General features: G+C 36.1%; 2 protein-coding genes across 2 annotated transcripts; one reads left to right on the plus strand and one right to left on the minus strand.

Annotated features, from left to right (window-relative positions):
- Positions 1-12773: 12773 nt before the first annotated feature.
- LOC138886918 (uncharacterized) lies at positions 12774-13878 on the minus strand. The gene is made up of 3 exons (XM_070168603.1): positions 13710-13878; positions 13211-13537; positions 12774-13103 (listed from the first exon to the last, which is right to left on the minus strand). Exons 1-3 carry the CDS (start codon positions 13783-13785, stop codon positions 12952-12954), a joined length of 555 nt encoding a protein of 184 aa, XP_070024704.1. The 5' UTR covers positions 13786-13878; the 3' UTR covers positions 12774-12951.
- Positions 13879-17492: 3614 nt separating this feature from the next.
- LOC104231557 (uncharacterized) lies at positions 17493-17972 on the plus strand. The gene has a single exon (XM_009784570.1). It carries the CDS (start codon positions 17493-17495, stop codon positions 17970-17972), a length of 480 nt encoding a protein of 159 aa, XP_009782872.1.
- The last annotated feature ends 2396 nt before the right edge of the window (positions 17973-20368 follow it).

Raw genomic sequence — 20368 nt, forward strand, 5'->3', positions numbered from 1 at the left:
TTTGCACAAATAGTGCTCTATTTCTAGCACTATCTATTTGCTTTTCAATCGGGTTAATCTCTGCCCTCCATAGACTAAGACTTGTCTTGTTAATGTCATATTATTGCATATCATGGGCTGAAATACCGCCAATCTATCCAAGAACGTCATAGTCTAAAAGGCATCATCCTTATAGTTGGAAGACACCATGCCATGGCCTAAGGATCTCTCAAAATTGCACATCATTATTCAAATGTGTCATGGTTCAGAGGCACCATCTGCATGGTCTGAGAACACCATTTCATGGCCTGCGAATCCCTCATTAAAACATTCATAGCACAGTACATCATGGTCCGAGTACGTCTTCCTTAACTGTCCAAAGACAACTTTCATGGTCAAAAGGGAATCTACATCATGTTTAAATTTCCGCACAAATACATGTCTGTAGCATCTCTTCATCTGTAGGTGACCAGCAAGCAACCACTATCTTAGCAGGAGTGATCTCACTCCAGTTCTTTCAAACTGTCTCAAACTTAACCGCTCACCATAACCCCTCTTGCACCTCGTGTCCGTTCTTGCAATGACTTCATCGGTATACTTTCAATGAACCCAGAACTACACATGGCTTGATTCCTGTAAAACCAGAGATATGTAGGCAACTCAAGACCAGATTCCAGCCTCTATCTTTCAAAACATCCCGACCGGTCAAAATTGACCATCATTTCTTTAAATGAAAACTCTTTCATCCTTCCCGGGTAAAGATGGGCAACTGTTGATACCCAATGTTTCCTCATATATTTTTAATATATATGTATATACTTTCAAAATAGCACATATGCAATTATGAGCATGCATAAGCATTTTTATAATTTTTCTATAATTTTCAAAGCTCTAAAAAATTTATTTCTCCTCTTTTATTTATAAAATATCCACTAATTATCCTTTAAATTATTTTTGTGATGATTTGGTCAATTGAATTCATTATTTATGCCATCATAATTGTTTAAATACTTTTAGTGTATTTTATAATTGCATTTACATTTTAGGCTAAATTGCACATCTTTGAAATTATAGCCCATATTAATGTATAATTACATTATTGATGCATAAAATGGTATTTTATATTTTTAAAATATTAAATACTATTTTAAATTATTTTCGTACATGAAAATATTTTTTGGAACTCATTTACTATTTTTATAAATTATGTAACTATTAAAAGTGGCTATTTAAAACTTGGCCTATTTTATTTCAATTTTAGCCATATTTTCAACCGAATAACCAGCCCAATTTTAATTCAAATTACCCAGCCCAAACCCAGCTACCCAATTCTTCCCCAAAACCCTTTTAATATCGGCCGTTGATCAAAGAGATCAACGGCCACAAACGACCCTTCCTAAAATAAACCAAACGACCCCTCCCCCCCCCCCAAACCCTTTCATTCTACACTATCCGTCGCCCTGAAAGCCTTCTCCTCTCTCAAACACTCTGAAACCTAACCCTAACCTACCCACATCGCCAGTTGTCTGCCGCCTTCCATGGTGTTCCTCACCACTTCAAGCCTCTAATGGCCTCCCTCACACTGGTACTGCCATCTCCAGGGTCCTCAAGGGACCAGGGTCAATGTGATGCATCTATGGTCCCTTTCTCGCCTATTTCAGGCCATTCCAATGTGATTCCGAGTAAGATCGTCCTATAGCGACTATGATCTATGAGTTTCTAAGCATGTTTCTTCACCTCTGTATTGTTTTCCTTGAAACCCTAATCTCTTCCTTCTAAACCTCTTAGAGTTTTACAGATCTGAGATGATTTGGACTTGTTTCATATGAGTTTTACAATAACCTTGTGATTCTTTACAAGAATCGTATGATTTTCAAGTAATTTTTCGTCTTTCTCTAAACTAGGGTTTCTTGAAATCTCTTTTTCCAAAAATATTTGATGATTTGGTTATTTAATCTCCTGTTTCCTGTATGGTTTAACCGATTTGGTTAGGATTGCTCTGATTTCAACTCGTTTACACTAAAAGCCCTAATTTTTCGATATTCTTTGTTTGGTCTCTGAGTACTTGTATGCTGACTGTGTTCTTGCCTTGGTTCTTGTAATTTTCTTTAGCCATTTAGATATCTCGTGGCCTTTTTACCCTAATATTCCTTTACTGAGATTCTTAATTCAACTTTTCATTGTTTCTATATGTTTGTGTTCATCCTGACTTTCGTTTCTTACCTTATCTGCTAAACTTGCTGACTCTTTCGTGATTTTCCCTCTAACTGAGCCATATTAGGGTTCTAACCTATTTTTTTGACTAAGTTCTATGTTTTTGTTAAATTTTACTTAGTTTATTTTCTATTTATGGGAACTAATATATATTCTTTCTAAACATCAGTATTACTTTGAAATTCTGTCCGATTGTTTACTCTGTTAAAGATCGGTATACATAAACTTTATTTTTTTTCCTTGTTTATAACCTTAATTGGTCATCTCTGCCTTAATTTCTTGCCTGTATAACTTGGGGATTCTTACTGATTCTTTATTTGGTATGGTTTGGTCTTTTTTGCCTTAATTAAACCCATGTAGTTACCGTTTGGTTAATTGCCCCTAATTAAAGGAGTCTATTCTGAACTCCTTATATGATTGGATTCTGATTTTCCCTTAATTGTTGATTTCTGGTTCTTTTACCTTATTAACTCTACCCTCGAACTGCTATATAAGCACTCTCCTATTCTCACTTCAAAAACAGAACATTAGTTCACAAAAGCACACTGATACTCTAAAAGTTCTTTTCTCTTCTACTATTTGTGTTATTACTAATCTAGCTGGATGAAAGCCAAGGCTAGATATTGGAACTTCATTTGCTTTATATTCTGCACCCTTTTCTTACACTGGTATGTCTCTAGTTAAATTTTGAAATCCAACCCCTACATGTTTCATTCATGCACTAGTTCATCAGTTATGAGTTTAACTTATATTCTTGTCTACTTCTCTGCTCAGCATGTCTAAACCCTGCCTGTTCAATGTATTCTTTATATTCTGCACTCTTTCCTGCTTACTTCTTTGCCTAGCATATTTAAAACTCTATCATGTTCAATGTAAGCACTCTTTCCTGCTTACTTCTTTACCTAGCATGTCTAAATTGTATGTTTAATCCTGTTCAAGACATGTCAACTATGATCTATGTCTTAACTACTTACTGTCCATGATTAGCCTGTTGAGTCTCTAAAACCCAAGTGTTTTTATGCAGTTTGTTGACTATATGTTTCCTCTATACACTATCCTTGTACCCCCAATGTGTCTCTTATGTGCCCCAATCCCTTTATCCCCCCGGTGAGATCTGTTTGTTAAGTGTTTTCTGAATCTGGATATTTTTATGACCAATTGATTGCCTACTGTTTTTGTATTCTTCTCAAACTTTCTTTTACCACCAAACTATTTCTTGTTTCTAAAAAACATTTTACTTATAAAGTAATTTCTGTACTATTTTCAAAACCTTTTCAAAAATATGTCAAGCACTCTCACTTCACTCTTAGAATACTAGGTTCTGCCCCTCTGATATGTGTACTACCTTGAGATCCTTGAGATCTCTATGAACTCTGGCATGTCTGAGATGGCCTTTCCACATTGCACCTAAATCAGTTATTGTTTGAGAAAAGGTTTAGGTGTGAGCACTGCCCAGGATCCTTGAGGTCCTTAGGGAATTCTGACACACCTAGACATAAGTTTGACTGTGGAACTTTGGGCATTTGAGGCTATTGGAGGCTGGGAAGTCATTTGGGCCTTTTGTAGGCTCCCTATAGATTTACTCCTGTATATTTATGTATTTTTATTTAATTCATTGGTCTATAATAATTTTGTAAACAGACAGCGCGGTGATTAGTGAAAATGGTAGGGTAGTTATATATATTGGGTAAATTAGGTAGATAACATGATTATAGGGTCCATGTTGATTCAAATGCGTTTGTTATGTTTGCTTTACTTCCAAACAATTAGAAACCATGTCTATAGTATCTAAATGACTTTAATAATAGAGATCATGCATATAGGAATTAAAATTAGCTCTAATAGAAATCATGCCTATAGAACTTAAAACCAATTTAGCTAAATAAATCAGTTCAAATTCGTGTTCTGAATTGGCCTAATTATTAATCTGTCCGTTTCTTTAACAAGTTTTCAAACACTACCTTATAACTAATACTGCTAGAAATCATGCCTATAGGATCTCAAGTTGTCGTTTAAAAATCATTCTACTATTTTATTGCATTCCCAGTCACTATAGATACCATGATTTTAGGACGTCACTGTTTGTGCATTTAGGCAAGCCTCTAGGGCGATTAAAATCCTTCAACTACAAAAGCTGCGCTTTGTTATTTAAGACTGTTCACATTTACAGGTCTAAAATCAGTAGGCAAACTAAATAGGTCTTTGACGCTTGGTCCTAATTTAATAATGTACAATCCCTGCTCATCTAGATATCATGTTCTAGGATTTTCTCTTAAATACTTGATTGTTGTTGAAGACGTGCACTTACTTGTTACATTTGTGGAGGTGACTGTGAGCCTGTAATTTGTTCTGTTTAAATGCAGTCCTAATTATTTTTGATTGACGCCTAGACTTTTATCCTTTAAAACCTTAGGAAGTTCTAGAACCACCTAAACTAGAGGTCCTTAATACCTCCAGGGCCACAAAGAAGGGACAGGTAGTGCACGTATAGGACATATATCAAGGATATTAGAACGCTTTAGGCTATGACCAAGGGAAGGGCATTGAGTAGTAAGGATATGATGACTACTTGCTAATGTCACATGTAGCCCCTCATTGAGGAGTGATTACCTGCCATTGTGTGGGGTGATCTTATAGGCCAACCAACCTAGGATCCCTCTTTCCCAATTCCCGATGTTTAAAATTTACTTTTCTTTATATATGTGCAACTTGTTCGAACCTTTTCCCCTGTTCCATTACTTGAGTCATGTATGTGCTTAACATGCCTTTATTTGCAAGTATGTGTTTAAACTATTTATTTATTAAAAAGACTAATTCACATAAGTACAAGTTCGGCCGGGACCCACCGTTGTGGACCGAGAGGGGTGCCTAACACCTTCCCGTCAAAACTCTAGTTGTAGGTGCAAACTCTTCAAAATACCCAAATCCCAAAAGGAAATGAGTCATTACTCTCATGAACGTCAAAATCCGGACTTTCTCTGCGGAGAAAAAAATGGGGGCGCGACAGTGAGTAGTATGTTTAATCTATAATGACCTGTCTACTGCTTTATCTATCATGCCTCAACCTGTTTTGTTCTATATCTGATTATCATGTCTAAACTATGAGTGGTTGTGTGGTGTTTTTCTAGTCTGTTCTTTTAAGTCTTTGCCTACTCTGCTTTACTGATGAGATTATGCTAAGTTATCTAGTCTCTCAAGGCGACTCTAGTTGTACGTTTGGTCATGTCTAGGGTTTATGTGTTTTCCACATGTCTTTACTGTAATCTTTGCTCCATGTCTCAATCACCTACCCTTGTAAATAACTTATTAATTCTACAAACTCTTGAGAATTTTGTGCATCTTGTTGCTTATGTGCTCCATTATACACTGAGGTGTATTCTAGGTGTCCCCAACCCCTCTCTCCCTATGTGGAATCTGTTTGCCAAGTGTTTCTGAATCTGGTAGTTCTGTGATTTGTGTTCTGATTTCAAAAGTGTTTTCACACTTTTCTCAAACTATTTTACCACAAAACTAGTTCTTATTTTCAGAAAACCTTTTCACTCCTAAGAGTCCTCTTTATATTGTTTTACCAAAACCTTTTCAAAACTATGTCAAGCACTCTCACTTTACTCTTAGGTTATTAAGTTCTGACCCTCTAGTATGTTTACTGCTTAGAGATCCTTGAGATCTCTCTGAACTCTGGGCATATCAGGGTTGGCTCTTCCACACTGCACGTAATCAGTCTTTATTTAATAGATGTCTGGGTGAGAGCACTACCCGGGATCCTTGAGGTCCTTAGGGAACTCTGACACACCTGGACACAAATTTGGCAATAAAATTTTTGGCATTTGAGACTACTGAAGGCCTGGTACTCCCAGGTTTGCTTTGGGCGTACATTAGGCTCCCTATAGTTTAATCTATATTGCATTTATGTAATTTTCTATCCTGGTTTATAATAATTATTTGTAAACAAATATTGGGGTAACTAGTGAAACAGGAGGGTAGCTATATGGTACTGTGGGTAATGTTGGGTAGAAATCATGTTTTTAGGCTTTACATTATGCAAATCTGCACTAGAAATCATGTTCTAGGACTGGTGTGTCTATTTGCATTCAAACCATGTTCAACCTACGCATTAGACATCTTGTTCTTAGGGTATTCACGTTTATTGCTTCAGCATACTACATGTCATATATCGCTATACCAGCTTTGATTTTGCATAAGTACTTTCACTTAGAGATCCCACTATTAGGTTAATAATCCTGCCTTAATAAAAATAGTCATCTCTTATATGCATTAGATACCGTGTTTTCTAGGAACTCTATTTGCATCTGTTTGAATCATGTTGATTCCGATCACTGTCTATAAAAGGTTTAAACAGCCCCCCCACACACATAGACGTCATGGCTCTAAATACAAATTGATATAAAACACATGTTATAACCTGCATCACCTAGATCAACATGCTCATAGGTTGAACAATCTCAAACTATTCGAACAGTTCCTGTAATTGTGATTACGTATAGTCCCCATGCCTAGGCAAGCCTTAGGTGATTAATGTCCTTATATAAAACTAGAAACTGCGTTTCAATTGTGTATAAACTTCTTAAGTCTTATAGGTTTAAAATCAGTAGGCAAACTGATTTGGACCCTGCCATTGAGTTTTGAAAATATTGTTGCAAGATCTATGTATTAATGTTCACCTATATATCCTATCCTAGGATTCGTTCTAGAAATTACTTGAATCTGTATTTTAGACGTGCTGTTTATTTGTCTATATACATGTGGAGATAAACATGAGCCTTTTAACTATTTTTTTCCTATTTGTTTGTCCTACATGTTATTTTTTTGTCGCCTAGATTTTTGCATTTTAAATACCTTAGGTTTGTCTAGAACTGCCCAGATTTAGAGGTCCTAAGCTCCTCCAGGACCATAAGGAAGGGACGGGTAGCAGCACGCTTAGAGGTCGTTAATCAAACTCGCTTATATAACCATTAAGGGGAGGGTAATGGGTAGTAAAATGATATGATGACCTGCGCGCTAATGCCACGTGTAGCTCCTCTAGTTGAGGAGGATTATCGGGCATTGCACAAATTGATCCTGTAGGCTAATCAACTTAGAACTTTCCTTCCTCAATTCCTATATGTGTTTAAATTATCTAAACTTCCTTTTCTTTACATATATGTGTGTTTAAGCTATCCAAACCTCTTTTACCTTCATTATCTAAATTTCCTTGATCATATATTGTTTAGACTGTGAAAACTACCTTTATTTGCAAATATGTGTTAGGGCTGTTTACTTGTTAAAGTGACTAATTCACATAGTTTAAGTTCGGTCGGGATCCATCATTGTGGACCGCGAAAGGTGCCTAACACCTTCCCCTCAATATTATTTCGAGCCCTTACCCTAATATCTGGTAATGCAAACTAGTTATATGAGTTAATCGCTCTAGGTGCCCTAACGCACCTTAATCCGTTAGGTAGCGACTTTTCAAATTCAAATACCCAATTCGCAAAAGGAAGCGAGTTGTTCCCCCATGAATGTCGAAACCCGGACTCCGCGAGGAAAAAGGGGGCACGGCAGTAAACAATGTCTATTCGGCAAAAATATTCAAATTTCTATTAAGGACCGTTAAGGAAATAAGTTCGGGAATGACCGCGAATTTTGAATTAAAATGTTGTGAGAAAAAAGAAATCCAAATTCAAATCCGAGCAACAAGACAGCGCGTGGGGCCTGCCTTCTACTCAACTATTTAAGAGGTAGAAGAAGTGCTTCTCTATAATAGAACAAAGATTTTTCTTTCTCTTTCTGATGAGGGACAAATCTCCTTAATAAAAAAGGAATTTTTTGTAAGCTTTCCATTTCTTTCATTTCTTTTTCACTCACACCACAAGCAAAAATCCAACATGAGTCGCCACTAGTGATTACTCTAAAGCACAATACGGGTAAAATCAGAGAGCCTGATTTTACGATCGTTATGTCTTTCCGTAGCTTCACCTCGAAGGTCCGGGGACACAACTCGAGGTTTCGACCTCGAGGGTTCTTTACGATCGACCTTGGGGTAGCTTAAATCGATGGTTATCATAGAAAAACGGGAAGTTCTCTTAGCACATGGTCAAGGCTGACAACACCTACAAGAATAGTATCAGTCTGTACCAGACTGCTAAATAGCTGTACCAGTTACATTTCTTTGTAATAAATGCATATGTACTATGTTGGGACTCCTCCTCCTATATAAAGAGGACTTTTGTTATTTTTTGCACACATAATATCATATTCAACATTCAATATACAAGAACATTCTCTCTTGATTATATTATTTACATTTATTGCTTACATTTATTGTGTTTCATTAACTGTTCTTCATTTATTGCTCATTATTGATCATAAAGATCCTTCATCAAAGCTCTCAAAACTGTTAATCCTTCACCGGCTGTCCACAGCTTAGTACCTAGCTCGACCTCGAGGCCCCGATTCTCAACCACTCGGTTTGTCTAAACATACTGCTTTCAAGTTCTTATCTCATTTTCTAGTCTCACACTTATCATCTGTTTCCTAGCAACTAGCATAAAAATAAATCACGTATTTTTAGAACAATAAAATCAAATTAGTTATAATTACCATTTTCAAGGTAAACACACATCAGTTTGTTATAGTTAAGAATAAAAGTCAGACAAAAGAAATGTATCTCTTAGCTAAGTGATATATATCGTATTATAATTACACATATAATGTAGTTATTGAATCAATATAACTATTGTATATCCCACCCTTCCTCTTTCGCGACATGCATCAAGAAAAGAAAAATCCTTTACTGAGGTCACTTGAGGGTAACAGGAAAATCTTATCAAGATCCACACAGTACCACATCTACATTTAACTCCACATACTTTGTTTTCAATGGAATGGGGATTATAAATTTGAGAAATTTGTCCATTATGAGTACCCCAACAATTGTATTCTTTCGGATATTCTCTTATATTTAATATCGCACCTAAGAAAATAAATCTTAAGGTGAGGCCGCTTTTATTTTTCTTTGACAAGATATTTTTATAATTTCTATATGCATAACTCGTCATCTTCGATTCTAATTGTAATCCATAAGAAATTCGCCCTCTCTCTTTCTTAAAATTTGCAAATTGTAGAAGTTGGCCACGTTAAAAAATAGAACCATTTTGGTCAGCAAGAAACAGACCTGTAAATTCTGGAAGGCAAAGGGTGCGTAAAAATGACTGCACAGTGGATTAGTAATTATTTTACTTAGTTGCCGTTGAAGAAACATGACCTAAGGGATAGCCAAACGAGATCACAACTCATATCTTAGTGTAACGAGTTTGAATTCTGATAACACCATAGTCATTATCAGTAAGGTGTTCCTACTAACCATTAACTATATGGAAAAAGAAAAAAGGATGTGAAATTTAAGAGAGAATTTTCTTATGATACTTAATAAAAGAAAGAAGGATTAACCTAAATAGTCGTTCATCGGACCTCTTAATTAAAAATAGCTGGAGTGTGTTTGTGGGTATATATATATACGTATATCAACTAAAAAAAATAGTGAATCCAACCGACTATTTGTGTAAAGACGACATAAAAAAGAAGCCCAAAAGGCTCTACTTGGGCGAAATGCAACAATAGTCACTTTTAAGCCCGCTATTTGAAATATATCTACAATTTACAATGTATTAAATATTAGTCAATTCATCCAAACTTCAGGACTATGTATCATGAATTTGGAAATTCAAGACTTAGTGTCCTCAATTTTTGAGCTGCTAATTTGAAATTCAGGACACTTTATCCTGAATTTCTGAACTACTAATTTAAAATTTAGGATATAAGATTCGAACTTTTGGACACAATATTCGAACTTTAGGACATGATGACTTGAAGTTTGAATTTTGAGGTTTAACATCTAGGGCGCCATGCCCTGAAGTTTGAGCGAAATTGGCTAATCTCTAAATACATTATAAACTATGGATATATTTTAAACAACATGCTTAAAAGTGGCTATCTGGTATCATTTCCACGTACTTCCAGAACAAAATATTGCAGAAATATAACACTTTTTGGAGTGGTCATTAACTTTTGACCCCTGCTTGTCCCATGGTCAGAGTTTCAAGTTTAACAAGTGTTGCCCCTCGTTTGCCCCATGGAAAACACTTTTAATACTTGCTAACCTTGAACTTCTGCTCATAGGGCAAGTGGAGATAACAATTCTTGACCATTCACTTTAAGGGATATTTGTGTACTTCACCCCTGAACTTCCACAAGGAAAACCGATTTTTCGGCCCAATAATGTTTGTAAGTACTTATCACGCCCCGAACCTAGGGGGCTAGACCGGCACTCGGTGCCTCACCTATCCTTGCGTACCAACTTGCGACTAAGGGACTCTGAACATTAATGTCATACTTTAGCCATGGGCCAAATTATAAGACAATTTGCAAAAGCTGACTAAACATCAATATAAAGCTGGGCCGACAAGCCCGTCATAACTACTACTGCTGGCAAACCAATCAAAATATACATACAAGGCCTACAAGCCCAACATACTGCACTAACTGACAGGATATGTCTACAAGTCTCTACTGATGGATATATTGTGATCGGAACAGGACCCCAACCTACTTATAACGTATATACATATATACACAAGATTTCCATAAAGCTCTAGACCCGGCAACTCCGAAGGGCATGAAGCTTACCGATCAAGCTGAACTCGGGCAACACCTAATGTGGAGATCTACCTGTCTGTCTGTCTGAACCTGCATGCATGAAATGCAGTGGCCCCAGAAAAGGGACGTCAGTACGAAATAATGTACCGAGTATATAAGGCAATATACTGAAAGCTGAAACTGAACTAATAATATAATAATTGAAAGTAACTGGGAGTCAAAGACAATCTGAAGATATGCTCACATGCTGATACTGACTCAACTCTCTCAATATAGTAAGTAAAACAGTTGTCCGGCCTTATAAGGCTTGGTATATATAAATCATCTGCCGTAGTTGACTCGCTCATAGGCGCTCAGCCATACTAGGCTATGTATCTCGGCCATGCTGGGCTCGCTCATAGGCTCTCAGCCACAGTAGGCTCGGTATATAACTTACCATCTGATCTGAGGTTGCCCAATAGGGGCCTGCCCATTGATTATAGCTCGATGCTAGTGAAAATACTGTAATACTATATATATAGACTCTCTGCTCTCTTGATTAGGATAAGACAATACTTAATTGAATATGAAGTCCCGATAAGGGAGAATACTGTAACTTATGAGACTAGGATAATGTATATAAATTCGGAAGTATGAACTTCTCTTTATGCCTCGTTATCAAACATATGTAATTACGAGATCATGCCAAAATGAAGGAAGGGCTTAGCCTTAACATACCTGAGCCGATTCTCTTGACAATCCTTTTATCACACATCAATTATGACAAATCACGTAACGGCGGATCATAGTAGGGAAATTCATATGATATTCTTGAGAAAGATTGCACCGTACTCCCTTAGAATCGCAAAATTCCGTTGCTATTACCCTATGAAATCTCGTACGAATTTTTGTAGAAAATTCTGTATGATCACTTTGTGAATTTGATTATGATCTTGTATGATCTTTGAAGCTCCATCTGTAAGTTGTAGTCATAGCCGTTTCATTTTGTAGTAATAAGGCTTAATAGCATCTTTTAATCAAAAATGAGAAAATGTAGTTATTAATTTAAATGTTGCCACCTTCCAAAGTGACTTAAGAGTCATCAAATAGGCATATATTGCTGCCACGTTTTTGTCTTGATTAAGCTCATCCAATAACTTAATTAAGCTTATTCATAAATTCCTTGATTAACTTGTTAATCCCCCATTAATCAATAATTACCCAATTATCCACATAATTAGGATCCACATAATTAGGAATTATCTCAAATTACTTAAAATACTACTCACTTTTAACACACTTTGTACACCTTACTATTATGGTCATGTGACACCTTGTATGACACTAGTCCATAAATACGTGGTATTTTAGCTTGAACCGTATTTTTTTCTCAAAATGCCAAACTTCGACGAAAACTCATTTTCTTCGATTCGCTTACCCTCTCACCTTCACGAATTTACTTATCACTTGTTTGAAATAGCATAATACTTATAATTCCAAAATATTCTCATTCCCAAACTTATGTCGATTAATTTACGACGAAACTTTGATGTACAAAAATGCGGGGATGTAACATCTCATTTTCGAGATTTCACCAAACTATTTATGGCGTACTTTCCCGTAAAAAAAATATAGGGGGTAACAACACCACTTCTCAACATTATTTGTCTAACTTTTGACGATTTACCATCTTGGATCCAATATAGTAGTCGGTCCATGTTTTCATTTTGCCTAAACTTCACAGAGTTCAAAACTTCCACCACTAGAGGCTTGACAAATGACACCTACCATTCTGTTGGTGAAGAAATTGGATATGGGTTCACCCATAAGCGTTCAATTAGAAGATGTCTATTACTATTACTCAGTGAAGCAATGGGAATTTTGTAGCAGAGATTGATTTGGAGTTTTGGACCTTCTGTCATGTGCTAGTTGCACTAGCCTCTTAGTTCAACCTCTTAATAACGACGTTTAATTAATTACAATTGTTTTTGCACAACAAGGAACCATACCTAGATTCAAATGTAATATTAACTGGGCCTACCCAGAGTCCTTATTTTCATACTACAGTAAAGCTAAAGACCATTGTATACTTATAGTGCTGAATCTATTAAATCTTTATCGAGTTTAGAAAGGAGGCATTGCCGGAGCAATCATGAAATTGCTGGGCTTGACTTCTGATTCCGGAGCTGGCGCCACCAATCCCGAGCTTCTGATCTCCGCTATTTCTCGCCTTGCACTTTTCCCTTGCTCTGCACACAACTTGGGTAGATATACACCTGTGTCCAATCAAAGCCATCCCCATTAATAACAGAGCAAATTCAAAATTAAGTTCGAAAACCGAATAAAATGGAGATGAGATTTAAAAGATAATATCGAATATTACCTTCACCAGCGGCAAGGTTGAAGTAGAGGTCAACAATATTGGGGCAATGTTTGTAGCAAGCAGGGGAGCAAAGCTTGTTGGTAAAGCGAGATTCCAGGAGAGCGTCGGAAGAAATGCCAAGGGCATTTCTATCGACGCCGCATGCCTCAATGCATTCATCGGTTTCAATCCAATCTTTAAGCTTATCAGCCTCTATTTCTGATGTGCGGCATGTATATCCTTCTTCCCCACTCCTTCGCAGATGTTTCTCTAGCACGCAACGCTTCCCATTGCTTGATATTGCGAAGGCACACGAGTCTTCGTTTAAGTTCTCACATGCTATACCCCCTGCATTTATACTCACACTATGTTTACACACATAAAATCTTTCGCATATGAACTTATGGATCAGGAAAAAAAAAATTCAGTTGAACTTCCTGATTAGATTTAATAGAAACCCGTTATCTAGTGCAAAGACACTAGTATGTTTTACTACATTACTAAGAAAAGGAAGACTGACCTAGGGTGACTTGCACAAAGGAGGAAATTGCAATAGCAACAATGGCCAAAGTCTTCAAGCTATGGAATGAAGCCATGTCGAGAACTTGTTATGTAATAAGTTAAAGGTGGGAGACTAAACAACACTATTGCGTTTCAAGTTTCGTTTTTGTGTTTCCCTACTTAATGCAAGTGATCAGAAACGCTATTTATAGAGGCAGATTTACATGCACTTTGAGCAATTAAACAACTATGTGTATGATTTACTAAGTGTACACCTCCAACACTTTTGGGATTTGACGAATCTATGGCGGGACCCTAGGTGGAAGTTTATAAGTCTCTATTGACTCCATTGCCATTAATTAGAGAAGAAAGGTGGAAGAAAGCAATAGTGGAAATTTGTTACAGGTCAAGAGGCTCCGCTATCAGTGGCAGCCTTGGTTCATATATTCCACATATTCTGGCTTGTGGAAAGTTTTGAAGTTTTTTGTACTCATATATACTTTTCCAATTTTCGGTTTTCCTAGAAAGAAAAAACAAGTTTGTGAAAAGGATTTAAGCTTCATAAATTGATTGTGCGAAGATTTTTGACGCCATCTATATATAAATTTGTGATAGGCTAACATTATAGTTCTAATTTTTGAAGGTTACCACTTAGATAGAAATTTATCTGCAATTGCTTTATCACGACCTGATTGTGTGTTAACCAAAACTAATAAATAATAATTATATAAATTTTTTCACACTGTTATTACATACATCTTAAACTTAAAAAAATTGAAGTAACAGATCCGAAAAATTGGAACGCGTTAAGCACAGTCTTGCTCTACCAAATCTCCACATGCCTTAAACACTTTGTCTCCATTACGTAAGCTAGGTAGAATTTTTTCTATTAGAAATTTATTTAGGCATGTGTAGATTTTGGTTCAATGGACTTGTTTTGGTTGAAAATTGAACCGTGGATTGAAAGAAGGGACTAATTTCTTATTAGCTCAATTAGAAAACTTAAATAATGTATTAATTTAGGATACATATGTTGTTTAACTAGAAAAAAATGAGAAAGTATAAAAATAAATTTAAGATACATGTACAAAACTAAGTACATGTTAGAAGTATATCTACCAATATCTATGAATTACAACCATTTTATGTGTAAGCTAAATTTGATGAAGTAAAGAAAAATATTTTCTTTCGCTTGTCCTCAAGAGAAAACGATTACTTGAGTTCCTTTTCTCTAAATAGAATGCGGTGCTGCAGAAACACATTAACGTATTGAAGTTCTGTAGATGAGGCGCATAAATAATCTCAGCTTTAGCGCTTTAATGCTTTATGTACAAAAATAAGGTCGGATATAAGTAGAATTTGATAATTTTGAGCCAAAATTTATATATATGTTGAAAAATTTACTAAATATAAACTGCGAACCCAATAATATAAACAGTTCGTGAAGCGTGGTTTCGATGACGAGTGAGGAATTGCAAGAATTATATTATGACATTTTTAAAATGAGAAAATAGCTTCTCATTCAAGTTGATGTGACAACACAGAACGATCAATAGTCAATAAAAACTAACGGACTAGTCGTGTCTCTCAGTAATTAGTCAGAGTACTTAGGCCATTTAGAAGACCTTAGAAAATGCTTTTCTTCCTTCATCTTTTTTCCTCGCGTAGCTCATGGGTTAACAATGTAGAAAAAACGTTTGTACAGGATTGGTAAAATTCCTGCGTCTTTAATAGAAGTATCGAGTTTGAAGCCCAGGTATAAAGTCGCTATTATTAGTAAGCTTTTTTGTATATGGGTAAAACTAAACCCACTGAGCATCCCGATTTTCCAGTGAGGCAAATAGAGTAGGGACGTGATCGTGATGGATCACAGTCAGAGGGAGGAATCTCTTGTATCAGAGCTCGGGGAAAACACCTGCCCTTGGGGGCGCTGGGATCACCTCCCTCGGGTCCGGTTCGAGCCTTAAGACCTCAGAGAGCATTAATAGACAACCGTACAATACCAACAAAGAGCCGTGACGTCCGTGCGCAACAGGATATCACGGCGTGAATCTCGGCCCGTATCAGCGTAAAATTAGTGATTAGTGACATGGAAGTTTTTTGTCTTTCTTAAGATTGGACTTAGGGTAAAACTCCCCTACTATATACAAGGGAGACTTATTATTCAGCGGGGACATTGTAACACGCATACCAAGGGAATTTATTTCCATTCTCTCTGTTATTGAAAGCTCTTATTTTGTTCATTTGTTCTTCATAAGTACAAGCCCAGAATCAAAGGTAGGTTCCTCGTTGAGCCTTTAATCGAGCCCGGAATCTCTCTTATCATTGGTTTGGCCATTTATTACGTCTTTCATTTGCTAAATCTAACGTCATTAGTCACTTGTATTGAATTAATCCACATATCCTTAAAACCGCGAATAAATTCAATTGTTATCCGTTTTTAAGGATAAATATTTTTATCCTTAATGTGAGACTTTTTGATGCAAATCTAAATTTAATCATGCCATAATGCGGATAAAGAAAGTAAAAAACAAAATCGTAAATAAATAACAGAATCGAGTAAATAATAAGTAGCTCAAAGTTCTGCCCGTCATTTATGGGGAATACTTAAATCTCTAGTCCTCCTTTGTGATCTTTCAAGAGAAATTCTCTGGTCAATTTAGGAGTTAGTTTATTATTAATTCCTTTAATAAATACCCACTAAGGTGGTTCTACCACATTCGTCCTGATTGTTTTAGATCATATAAAAATCTTTGCAATTTGATTGAGAATATTTTTTGAGACTTTGAATTATGTGCGTCAGGCATTTTAAATTCTTCGGAAATATTCATATATATCTCATTATCAAGTGATCCATAAAAGTATGTTGTAACCACATCCACTAAATGTATGTCAAGCTTTTCATGGATAGAAAAACTAATGAGATAATGAAACGTTATTGCATCCATAACAGATGAATATGTATCTTCATAATCAACACCAGGCCTTTATGAAAATCCTTTTGTAACAAAGCGTGACTTATATCTTTGTACCTCAATTTTCTCCTTTCTCTTACGTACAAAGACCCATTTATAGCAAACAGGTTTAATACCACTAAGTGTTTGGAATACAAGTCCAAAAACTTCACATTTCACAAGTGAATCTAACTCTAATTAGATTGCTTCTTGCCATTTTGGCCAATCACGTTTTTGTCGACATTCTCAAACAGACCGAGGTTCAAGATCCCCACTATTGTTGGAAAGAAGAAACCCCATTCTAATACTAGGATTCATGGAGTTCTGCTCAAAGATAAAGAAGAAGAATGAAAGAGTAAAGAAGAAGAAGAACTAGTCTTTCGCAGAAGGTACTAAGATGTTCTATACATATGATGCTGAACATCTTTGTATAAACTCACATTCATTGGGCTTATAGAAGTATTGGGCTTCTGCACTATTTTGGGCTCACTGAAATATTTCGTTCTTTGGGCTGGCATACTAGAAGAAGTTGAAGATAAGATTAAGTCTTTATTTTACGCATATTTTTTTTATTCTTGTGAATAGCATGTGAGTTTGTTATATAGTAGCCAATAGAATAAGAGACAAATGTATAGGTAGTTATATCTTAGATTCTTTTTGCTGTAAATATATACTAGACTGTACAGTGCCTAAGATCATTCATTTTTTGGAAATACAGAAAAGTATTTTCAGTCAAGATTTTTCTTCTCTCAAATTCGTACATGGTATCAGAGCAGTGAGCTCGATCCAATAGTCCATTCATCAAAATTCCTTTACATCACATTCATTGTCAAAATCAGTAATCTAAAATGGTTGAAACAACCATCACATCTACTGGTGATGCGAGCAATATTGCAATACCAGTAAGCTATGATATCAATCACCCCTATCATCTCAACAATTCTGATTCACCTGGTATGACACCAGGCAACACTGTATTTGATGGAAGAGGATATCCATGGTGGAGAAGATCTATTCTCTTGTCTTTGTCAGCCAAGAAGAAACTTGGCTTCATCAATGGAGCTTGTCAATCTCCAGATCTGAAGTCCCTAGAACATGAGCAATGGAGTTGTGTGAATGACATAGTCATCTATTGTATCCTAAATGCTCTTTCAAAAGACATTGTTGATAGCATGATTTACTCCAAAACTGCAAAAGAGCTTTGGGACAGCCTGGAGCAGAGATTTGGGAAATCAAATGGAGCTAAGCTTTATCATCTGCAGAAAGAGTTATCAAGAATAGCACAGGGAGACAATGACATTGCAGGATACTTTACTAAGCTCAAATGACTATGAGATGAATTAGAAGCTTTGAATGTTATCATATGCCGCTCTTGTGTTTGTGTTTGTGAAGGAAAGGCAAAATTAACTAAGTCCCTAGAAGATCAGAGATTGATCCAATTCCTAATGGCACTAAATGACATCTATGAACAAGCAAGAGGAAACATTTTTATGATGAATCCATTACCTAGTATTGATGTTGCTTATTCACTTCTCTTATAAGATGAAAATCAAAGAGAAGTTTATGCAAATGCTCATTTTAATTCTCAATTAGTATCATTCATGGCAGCAGGAGAGCATAAGCAACCTAATGCACAAGTTCTAGCTAATTTTGCAGCTTTTATAGTCACTGGACAAGGGAAGAATTATCAAAAAGTCGTAAACCAAAGACAGAAGGGAACAACCATGGCACCCAAGTTCAACAACTCAGGACAGAGGTTTGCTAAACCTCAGTAGAGGTACAAAGGGAAGAAGAAGTACAATCCAAATATGTCTTGCACTTATTGTGGAAAAACAGGACATACACAAGAAAACTGTTACAGAATTATTGGGTTTCCAGAAGATTTTGAGTTCAAAAATCACAAAGGGTACTAGATTCAAGTTAAGGCAAATGCAATGCTGACACATTTAAGCTTTGACATATAATATTGGGTCACCTCCCATTTTCAGCAATGAAACATTTAGATTTTCTTCGTTGTAAGCCAAATTCTGAGTTTATTTATGATGTTTGTCCTAAGGCTAAGCAAAATCGAAATCCTTTTCCTATCAGTACCATACGGTCCAAACATAAATTTGAACTCATTCATGTTGACACACGGGGACCTTATAGGTCAAATACTTACAATGGTTTCAGGTATTTTCTTACTATAGTAAATGACTATAGTAGAGGAACATGAATATTCTTGTTAAGTGCAAACAACAATGCTTTTACTATGCTTAAATCTTTTCTGCCTATGGTTGATAGGCAATTCAGTATGAAAATAAAGATAATAAGATCTGACAATGCAATGGAATTGGGAAAAGGTACACAAGAGGCAGCTTTCCTAGCTTCTCAAGAAATTCTGCATCAATTGTCTTATGTAGCAAATCCTCAACAAATTGGGATTGTTGAAAGGAAACATAGACACCTCTTACATATTTCAAGGGGGTTAATGTTCCAATATAAGACACCTATGTCATATTGGGGTGAATCTATCCTAACTGCCACACACCTTATTAATAGGTTGCCTTCCAGCATTCTCAAAGGAAAAACACCATATGAAATTTTGTTTCATAAGAATCCCAAGTATGATTTTTTAATGAATTTTGGATATCTTTGTTATGCTTCAACATTAGCTCAAAGAAGAGGAAAGTTTGATGAAAGGGCAACAGCTTGTGTCTTACTTGGGTATCCCCTTCATCAGAAGGGATATAAGCTACTAGAATTGGCAACGTGAAGAGTTTTTGTGTCAAGAGATGTGAAGTTTCATGAATCATATTTTCCTTTAGATGAGAGCAAAACTTCACACCAACCCCTATTCCTAAGCTAAACCTTGGAACCCATCTATCCACCTCAATCACATGATCAATCCTCACCTACTTCTTTAGAGCCTGAAGTTTCTGATACTTTCTCTGCATTTTCACCAAGGACTTCATATACTTCTTCTCATCCCCAACATTCTCCTAGCCCAATCCCTTTTCAACCTATCCTAGATACACCACATACTAACTCCCCTATTCATGCACCTAAGCAGTCTACACCAATGAGGAAATCAGGAAGGGTTTCCTATCAACCAACTTACTTGAAGGATTATGTGTGCAACAATATCATGTTCACAGATGTAGAAGCTACTTGTTTCAATCAACCAAGTAAACCTAGGCAATACTGTTTCTCCTCTCTATCACCTAACAATCAACATGTAATGCAGTCCATTTCTATACTCATAGAACCAACCAGTTTTGGACAAGCTTGTCAACACCCAGGATGGATAGAGGCTATGGAATCAAAATTAAAACTCTAGAAGACAATCACATATGGGATATAGTTGAATTACCTAAAGGGAAAAGAGCTCTACCTTGTAAATGGGTGTATAAGGTAAAATATATATCAGATGGAAGAATCGAAAGATTGAAATCAAGGCTTATGGTTGATCAGGTCCAAGCCTACACTACTATTGAGTAGCGAGGATGGTCGATGCAGTTTTACCCAACAAGGCCGGGATCGAATCCACAGAGAGTTAATTTATTTGGAGTTAGGTTTATAACCAAATAGATATGCGGGTTTTGCTCTTAATTACACTTCCGCAATGGTTGGTTTTGTTTTCTATTTCTTTTTCTATTCTATGGCATGCAATATTTGAAACTAAGTACAATGTTTTTGTTGTAGATTTTTCAAAGGTTAAAAGGGACTAGGGTAGTGACTTCTA

This window comes from Nicotiana sylvestris, chromosome 3, assembly GCF_000393655.2.
Source record: "Nicotiana sylvestris chromosome 3, ASM39365v2, whole genome shotgun sequence".
Classification (NCBI taxonomy): domain Eukaryota; kingdom Viridiplantae; phylum Streptophyta; class Magnoliopsida; order Solanales; family Solanaceae; genus Nicotiana; species Nicotiana sylvestris.